The following is a 9744-nucleotide window of genomic DNA, read 5'->3' as shown; positions in this document are numbered from 1 at the left end:
AGGGGCCGAGCCCAACTCCTGAAAAACTACCCCACACAATAATCCCCCCTCCATCAAACTTTACACTTGGCACAATGAAGTCAGACAAGTACCGTTCTCCTGACAACCGCCAAACCCAGACTCGTCCATCGGATTGCCACTCAGAAAAGTGTGATTCGTCACTCCAGAGAAAATGTCTCCACTGCTCTAGAGTCCAGTGTTGGCGTGCTTTACACCAGCTTTGCATTGCGTTTGGTGATGTAAGGCTTGGATATAGCTGTTCAGCCATGGAAACCCATTCCATGAAGCTCTCTACACAGTGTTCTTGAGCTAATCTGAAGGCCACATGAAGTTTGGAGGTCTGTAGCAATTGACTGCAGAAAGTTGGCGACCTCTGCACACTATGTGCCTCAGCATCCACTGACCTTGCTCTGTCAGTTTATGTGGCCTACCACTTCGTGTCTGAGTTGCTGTCGTTCCCAGTCGCTTCCACTTTGCTATAATACCACTGACAGTTGACTGTCGAATAATTAGTAGCGAGGAAACTTCACGACTGGACTTGTTGCACAGGTAGCATCCTATCATGGTACCACACTGGAATTCACTGAGCTCCTGAGAGCGACCCATTCTTTCACAAATGATTGTAGAAGCAGTCTGCATGCCTAGGTGCTTGGTTTTATACACCTGTGGCCATGGAAGTGATTGGAACACCTGAATTCAATGACTTAGATGAGTAAGTGAATACTTTTGGCAATATAGTGTAGAACATTAAATATTTCAGGTATAAGATCTTGTATTTATAGTTACCATACATTTTTTGTAATTAATATCAAGAACAAACATAAGTGCAACTTGGCTGTTTTGGGCTTTTTACAAAATATGTACAGAGTTTAACAAGAAATGTTTGGAAATTGAAATACAATCTACGGTGACTACAAAATGTTGAGTGTTATCTGTGCTGAAAAATGTAGGTCACTCTGGATATTTCAGTCTGGCTTAAATTTGAAATTTAAAAAAAAGATTTACTGCAGATGAAAACTGAAATGTAGTTTTTCTTAATTGTATGTGACCTTCTTAAAGATTATTGTTTAAATCACAATTTCTCCGACTCAAAACTGTAGAGACACTGTCCTGCTCAAACTCATGGTTTTACCACCACACTTTGTTTGGCTGATCATATCATAATTAGCTTAATAATTAGCATAATTCATAAATAATTAATCATAAGTAATACCATAACAGAGAAGACATTAAGGTGTGCAGTAGACGGGCACCACCCAGTAAAGACACTGACCGTATGTTTAAGTGCAAATTAGCTGTTCTTCCTTAGAAATGAACTCTTTTTATAGCTAGTAATTATTATACATGGCAAATTCATTTAACACCTTAATACTAAAAAATAAAATAGAACACGTTATGAAAGCACACAGAACCATGATAAAAATGTACTTTAGGAAAAAAAATAGGAAAATAAGTATGTTAATATTGAGAAATAAGAACATAATTACAAGTCACACTGTGGCTAGGCTAACCCTGATCCATGATTACAAATCACATGCTTATTTATCGTGGCTAGGCTAACCCTGATCCAGGCATAGTTTCAGTTCTTACCACAAGAACATGCACTTCAAAAACATGATAGTTAATGTATTACTTATACATCTTATTATTTTTTATTCATTTCAATTAATAGCATGTCATAAATGTATTGATATTAAAATGATAAAAATCTATATATTCACCTAGTTATGATTCTGTATTTCAGAAAATGAAAGGATGTTCAAGGTGAAGTTGAACATGTGTTGCTGTTACCAGGTAGACATACTAGTGTCCACATGGTCCACATCACTGAGCTGCAGGTGGAAATATTTGGGTTTGTGACATAAAGTGTCAGAATATTAGTTTTAATAACATGCATTCACAAATAGATTTGATTAGATTAGTTTATATTCCATTATACAACCTATGCTATTATTCTATGGTTTTTGCATGACTTTAAATCTGGCCCTGTAATTGGTGGATTTTTTTGCAGTTGAATTCACTTCCTGTTCAGTTCAGTTTCAGCAATTTAAATGCTTATTGTATTCAATGTGATATAATCTCTGAATTGTATAATGTCAGGCTGATATTTTCTTAACTATGATCCATACAATAAATCAGATTTAGTCAATAAATCAGGCCTCACAACTCTTATACCTGAAGAAGAAATGTGTCTCAGACTGAACAAAGAATCAGACACTAACTGAAGAACTGTCTCAGACTGAACAAAGAATCAGACACTAAATGAAGAACTGTGTCTCAGACTGAACAAAGAATCAGACGCTAACAGTTGTACATTTGCAGAGTCCATTCAATCCGATATCCACAGTCATTTAATCCAATAAAAATAAAGACAATAAAAAAATGGAAGTCAACATTTGATGTGTTTTAGGAGAGCACATCGTAGATTCAGCAAATTCTCAGTGTGGCTGTCAGTTATGCAAATCACTTTCATACCTGCCTCTAAAAAACCCTCCTGTAAGTGTGAGTTATCTCATTTAAGACTCACCCAGAGATTTATCAGCATATGATATGTCCTTGGACCCAGTCCCCTTAGAGACCTACTACTAAAGTCATGCCCCATTCAACCACTTAGCACATGTCAGTATCTTTGTCTGAGTCTGGCGACTCAGGTTGCGATAACTCGAACAGGTGTGTCGATGCCGATGCCGTTCTTGCTTTGAGCACTGCTAGCATCTCGGCTAGCTGCCCCTCGAGCACTGCCATGCGTCTGTGGAGTGAGCGTATGTCTCCTCTCAGCTCCTGCTTCAGTTCCAGGACAGACATCTGGAGACTATGTTCTGAAGTGGGGTTGAATGCTCGCCTGCCCTCGGCCTGCACTGGGCTCCGGTCCAGAGGGGTCTGTCCTGAGCCCTCCTCCACAATATCCAACCGTAGGTCACTCTTAATGATGCCGCTGTCAAACGAGTCTGTCTTCTTCAACGAAAGCTCATCTTGTGACTTAGTCCTGTCTGGGAGGGTCTCCATGGATTCAGAGCTCCAGGAAAGATCTGACTTACCTGTGGACTCCTTAAACCGACCCCAGGGTTTGGACTTGGGCGGTTCAGCAGATTTACTTCCTTCCTTTGTGCTGGAGCCATCAGGGGGCATAAGTTTAACTCGATTTGAATTCCTTGAATTAGTGATGGCAGATGAAGAAGAAGCAATGGCTGTGGTGGGGCCCTCGGTGACTGTGAGCAGGCTGGAGGTCGGGTTGACCTCAGGGGCCACAGTCTTCTCCATGCGGCTAGAGCCTCTTTCCACATCTACTTCTCCCTGATTGGCTCGCTCCAAAGCCAGCCTCGCCTCCTTCTGCTGTCGGAAGCGCTGGAAGAGGCGGCGAACAGGATGGTCTGGAGGAAGGTTGAGAGGGGCTTCGTCCTTCCTCTTCAGCATTTCCTCTTCCTCACGCTTCACGTCACTGATCTTGCGGAAGATGATCTGCAAGAGGGAAACAGAGTGGGATAAAAGTAGGGAAAGACCTTGTGATATTTTACGCGTCTTATTATGTGTTGGACAATTTTTATATGCCATGTTGGTTTGTACAAAGCTTGCTTACTTGGTATTAACAAAACAACAAATGTAAAAATAATTTGACATTTTTACATTTTTTTTCTCTTAAAATTGTTATTATTGTGGTGATCATTGTCGGCCAGAGGAGAAAAGCCCCCCCCCTTTGAGTCTTGGTTCCTCTCAAGGTTTCTTCCTCATGCTCTAGGTGTCATACCGCTCGACCCCCTAGTACACTACACTACCCAGCAGGCTATTCGTCATCTGGTCATCCACCACTGTGTTGAGCACCAATAAAACTCCTATTTTACATACAGAAGTGTCTGACTTTAACCTGGCCCATCACAGTATACTTCACCACCATGCAAACGGCGGATTCGGAAGCTTTGAAAGAGGCTATTACTAACCAAGGACAGCTACGTAGCCAACACCAGCATGTACTCAAGAGCTTCACGTGGTCTATGGACACAATTGCCAAAAAGCAAGCAGACCAACAGACACAAATGTTGGAACTCAGTCAGTGTCTCAGAGAACTCGCGTCTTGATTACGAATGATGAATCCTACTCCCTAGTACACCCCACCACCGGCATCCGTTGCCACAGATTGCGGTTCTTACCTCTTGTCTCTCAGATAAAGCGTTATATTGGGGTACTGCTCTCTGGGAAAATGTGCAAACATTTAGCTGACACTTTTATCCAAAGCAACTTGCAATTATGACTGAGTACAACTTGAGCAATTGAGGGTTAAGGGCCTTGCTCAGGGGCCCAATAGTGGCAGCTTGGCGGTGGTGGGGCTTGAGCCTTCAAATTACAAGTGAAGTACCGTAATCACTGACCTACCACTGACCACAAACTTCATCATGCGATTGAAAGTGCTTTTCGATCACCCACGTTAGGGGAGAGCCTGCAGGGAAATGCTCCCAAAACTGCGCCAAGGCAACCGATCTGTAGCTGCCCGTGAGTTCTGTACTGTTGCCGCTGGTAGTGGGTGGAACGATGGGGCTCTGCTTGTCACTTTCCATAACGGTCTTAATACAGAGGTACTGCATGAGCTAGCTTGCTGGGACGACAAGCTCAATTTAGTTTAGCTTATTGCTCTAGCTATCCGTCTTGACTGTTTCCTTTTAGGAACGGGGACCACGTGGAGCCAGCGGTCCTCGTTCAACCTACCAGATTCCAGTTAATAGAGTAGAGCCTAGACGAGAGAATATGGTGGAACCTATGCAATGTAATTCCTCTCGCTTGACTGAAGAGGAGCAGAGGCGCCAGTTCCAGGAGGGACCTTGCCTTTACTGTGGGTCTTCGGGACACATTCTCAGGGAGTGTCATCTTAAACCTGACAGATCTGCGTCCTGAACCCACAGAGAAGTCATGAACACCACACCGCATGCCAAGGTAGTAGAATTACCTACAAAATACATGGTAGCTAACGTATTTACATTGCCTGTCTATGTTAGATCTCTCACCTCATCCTCCATGTTTACAGCCTTAATTGACTCCGGAGCAGAGGGTAACTTCATAGATGCCCATCTGGTTTAGGTATTGGACATCCTCATGGAGCCTTTGCCTGGCCGTTTTGGATGGATCACCAGTAGGAGCTGGTTCCATATCTCTCTGCACTACACCCATCAAACTCAGCACAAGCGCACTCCACTACGAACTCATCTAGTTTCTGGTTCTAAGAGCCTCATCCTTCCCAGTTATTCTAGGTCTACCATGGTTAGAACAACATAACCCGAGCATATCATGGCCACAAAAGGAGATTTACTTATTGGTCGTCTCAATGTCAGAAAGATTGTTTGACATTCCCTACAGTTAACCTATGTTCAACAACTATAGAGAGCCCTGCCTCAATATTCCTCAAGAATATCAGGACCTTGCTATGGTGTTCAGGAGAGCCACCTGGTTAAGGAGAGCCACCTGGTTACCCCCTCACCATCCTTGTGATTGTTTCATTGAATTCCTGGAGGGAGATGTATTTCCCAAGGCCCACATATATCCCCTCTCCCTGGAGGAAGAAAAAGCCATGGAGACATACATAGACGAGGCACTGAGTCAAGGCCTCATTCAGCCTTCCACTTCCCTCCTTGTGTCTGGCTTTTTCTTTGTAAAGAAGAAGGACGGAGGGCTTTGCCCATGTGTGAAATATCGCAGCCGAAACCAGATATCCGAGAAATATGCCCACTACCGCTCAAGAGAAGAGAAGCCAAATACTTCACCAAATTAGACCTCCGAAGCGCGTACAACTTAGTACTTATAAAGAAAGGAGATGCGTGGAAGACCACTTTCATTACTACTAGGGGTCACTTTGAGTATAAAGTAATGCCTTATGGTCTCAGTGTAGCTCCATCTGTCTTTCAAGCCTGCATTAATGACATCCTTCAAGAATATGAAGGGAGATTCGTGATTGCATACACAGATGACATCCTCATCTACTCACCCGATCTGGAAACCCACATACAACGTGTAAGGTCTGTTTTGAAGACTCTCCTGGACAATGGACTATATGCAAAGGGAGAGAAATGCGAATTCCATCTGACTACAACGACCTTCTTGGGATATGTAGTTTGCCATGGTGGAGTCACAATGGACAACCAAAAGATAGAGGCCATTCTCCACTGGCCCATGCCTACTACTGTCAAGAAGCACCAGAGTTTCCTAGGCTTCGCAAACTTCTACTGCCGATTCATCAGGAACTTCAGTAGCATAGCCAGTCCCCTCACATCCCTCCTAAAAGGACCAACAACCCAGCTTTGTTGGAATCAAGAGGCAGAACAAGCCTTTAGATGATTAAAAGAGCCCTTCACTGTTCCTCTAGTTTGACATCCTGAGCCTTCTATTTTGTTTGTGGTAGAGGTCAATGCTGTATTATCCCAGAGACATGATGGGCTGTATTATCCCAGAGACACGATGACTCCAAACCCGGTGGCATAATTTTCCCATAAACTGTCCCCGGCGGAATGGAATTATGAAATAGGAGAACAGGAACTATTGGCCATAAAACTGGCCTTGGAGGAGTGGAGACACTGGCTGAAGGGGGCTAATCGTCCATTTCTAGTTATCACTGATCATCGGAATTTGGAATATATGACACACAGACTGACGATTGAACCCCTGCCAAGCCCATTGATCGTTATTCTTGCTATTCTTGTTTTTGTATGAACAATCCATCAGACTGTTCCGAGTTCCTACCATGGGCGGAAATGGCCCGAAACTCGCTCACTAGTTCTTCCACCAGCCTAACACATTTTGAGTGTGTTCTAGGTTATCAGCCCCCAATGGCTCCATGGACTTCAATATCCCCACTGATATCCCCGCTGTGGACGAGTGGATGCAGCATAGCAAGAGGGTATGGGAGGAGACACACCAGCGAATTGAACAAGCCCTACACAGATATAAGGAAATAGCAGACAGACACAGAGGAGATACCCTGGTATACCAACCTGGTGACCGAGTGTGGCTCTCTACGCGGGACTTCCGTAAGCCGGGTTCCTGTCGCAAACAAGGTCCCAAGTATATCGGTCCCTTTGAAATAGCCAGACGCATCAACGATGTTATGTACCAACTCAACATACCTGCACACTTCCGTATCTCAAGATCATTTCATGTATCTCTTCTCAAGCCTGTTTTTCCTGGTCCGTTGGATGAGGCTTCTCCAGATGACACTCCATTTCAGCCTATTGATTATGACGGCACCCCAGTATATGCAGTACGCTGCACTCTGGACTCCAGGAGATAGGGAGGTTCAATTCACTACCTGGTGGACTGGGAGGGGTTTGGCCCTGAGGAACAGAGCTGGCTCCCTTGTTGCGATATACTGGATCCCGGTCTCCTTTCAGACTTCCATGCGAGGTTCCCAGACAAGCCTGCTCCATGTCGTCGGGGTCGCCCTCACCGCCTCCCTGCGGAGGGTTCTCAAGCCGGACCAGCGTCCTCCATACCGGCCATTTGTCATCGCGGGCGTCCTCGTACCTCGGCCGACCCGGAGTCTTTGGGAGGTTTTACAGCTGAGTTATCATTCATCACCTGAACCGTGAAAGCACACCACATAACGCTGGAGCTACACAGAGAGAGAACCTCACTGAAGCTTCCCACAGCCAGTGTACAGTCAGAGCAGAAGGCTGCTCTCCCCTACTTACAGACAGTTTCACACCGAATAACCAGTAGGACATTCAGGGACATCTAAAAGACACACGGGGATATCTACAAGACACAGGGACATCTAAAAGGTGACATTGTTTCTTTATGGAAAATTATGTTCTTAATTTTGCTGGAAATTTGCACTGGAATTAAAAACTAACAGAAGAGAAATTAATTCAAACCCAAGATGTAATGTTTGATGCAACTGTTCCTCTGCACTCAAGTGACTGGTGTGTCCTGTTCGTGCATGTAGACATGTTCTTGTTTATCACCAGATCCTACTGAAGAAGGACCCTGTCAGACTTTAGTGATCTCAGAAGGTATCGGCAGTGTATGACCTGAGAAGATCCACTTATAAATCCATGATCTGATTTTCCAGCATGTAGGTGTGACCCAGCATGCCACGGATAGGGCACTATTAAACATAACAAACAAACATGTTATTCTGGAGGTTAAGAGGATTGTGGGGCAAACAACACAATCAACACATTTCACTAGAGACAGATCTGAATAGCCAACCTGGACATTCGCCTGGACATTCACTTGGACTGTCTCTTTCTGAACTTAAGTAATAGCAGGCAGAACTTACAGCCCAGCACATGTGATCACGTGAATACTACAGAATCATATTCCTCATGATTTATTATTATTTAGCTCCATTTTCAGTAGAACTGCAAGTTCATTTCTATCATGTTTCAAATGAACTCACTCCTGAATATTTATTTGTTTTCATTTTTTCCTCAGGCAACGATATTTGTACCTCTACTCCTCAGCACTGAATCACTGACTCACTGAATTGCTGACTCACTGAATCACTGAATCCCAGGATTGTTATTTTACGAAAACAAGACACATCAGCTTTTCCCATCTGAAGCTGGAGGCATAGAAGTGCAAGCTCAGTGTTTTCAATTTTTCTACTCGTGTCTAAACAAATATTGGATGAAGGCTTTCAGGAGTATCAGTGGAGATGCTATAAGGTAACAGTCTTATATTGCTTGCTATAATATAATGAAAACCTTGCTATAATATGCAACTATATCATCAGTGAGTTGCTACCTACAGACTGACTGGCTTGACGTGACGAAAGCTCAGAGCATTTAAATACGCACCAGAGGCCCGAGAACTGCCAAGTAAGCCAACAGATTCACCTAAACGCTACAGGTGTCATAAAACAGTCAAGATATTTCTACCTTTTCCTGTAAATCCTTTACTAACCATCCTGCACTCTCTCGAGTTCTCGAGTTCTCCACCATTTCACTGCGCGTTATACTGTGTATGACTATGTATGTGACGAATAAACTGAACTTGAACTTGATATTTCATGTTCTTCTGGTCAGGATTTTTTCCTACTGAGAATACATTGTGTGCAAATTATTAGGCAAGTTTATTTTTGAGGATTCATTTTATTGTTGAACAGTGTTCTCAGTCATTCCAAAATGTTAATAAACCTCAAACCTGAGTATTTAAGACAGTAAAAGTGCGGAATTATTTGGCAACTCTTAGTAAAAAAAAAAATCAATGACAAATGTAGCCATCTTTGTTTTCAATAACAGTCATAAGTCTTCCATTCATGGAGTCTGTCAGTTTCTTAATCTGTTGACGACCAACTTTTTGTGCAGCAGCAACCACAGCCTCCCAGAGACTGCTCAGAGAGCTGTACTGTTTCCCTTCACCATAAATCTCCCGTTTAAGAAGGGCCCACAAGTTCTCAGTAGGGTTTAGGTAAGGTAAGGAAGAGGGCCATGTCATTATTCTTTCATCTTTAAGGCCTTTACTGGCTAGCCAAGCAGTAGGGAACTTCGATGCATGCGATGGAGCATTGTCCTGCCTAAAAATCATGGACTTCTTGAAAGATGCAGACTTCTTCAAGAAGGTGTCTACTAAAAACTGTCAGTAGGTTTGGAAGTTGATTTTGAGTCCATCTTCAACCCAAAAAATGTCCAACTAACTCATCTTCAGTAATACCAGCCCACAGCAGTACCCCACCTCCCTCTTGCTGGCGTCTCAGTCGAAGTGGAGCTCTGTGCCTGTTACTGATCCAGCCACGGGCCCATCCATCTGGTTTGTCAAGAGTCA

General features: G+C 43.5%; 1 protein-coding gene across 1 annotated transcript in view; it reads right to left on the bottom strand.

Moving 5' to 3' along the window:
• Nucleotides 1–696: 696 nt before the first annotated feature.
• Nucleotides 697–9744, bottom strand: part of kcnh1b (potassium voltage-gated channel, subfamily H (eag-related), member 1b) — a 33297-nt gene continuing 24249 nt past the window's right edge. Inside the window, exon 11 of the mRNA XM_026996407.2 lies at nucleotides 697–3459. Coding sequence (XP_026852208.2) covers nucleotides 2611–3459 — 849 coding nt within the window. The 3' untranslated portion in view covers nucleotides 697–2610. The remainder of the gene's footprint in view (nucleotides 3460–9744) is intronic.

Source organism: Electrophorus electricus, chromosome 26, assembly GCF_013358815.1.
Source record: "Electrophorus electricus isolate fEleEle1 chromosome 26, fEleEle1.pri, whole genome shotgun sequence".
In the NCBI taxonomy this organism is placed as follows: Eukaryota; Metazoa; Chordata; class Actinopteri; order Gymnotiformes; family Gymnotidae; genus Electrophorus; species Electrophorus electricus.
The sequence above is the reverse complement of the archived record's forward strand: the minus strand, read 5'-3'. Positions and strand labels throughout refer to the sequence as shown.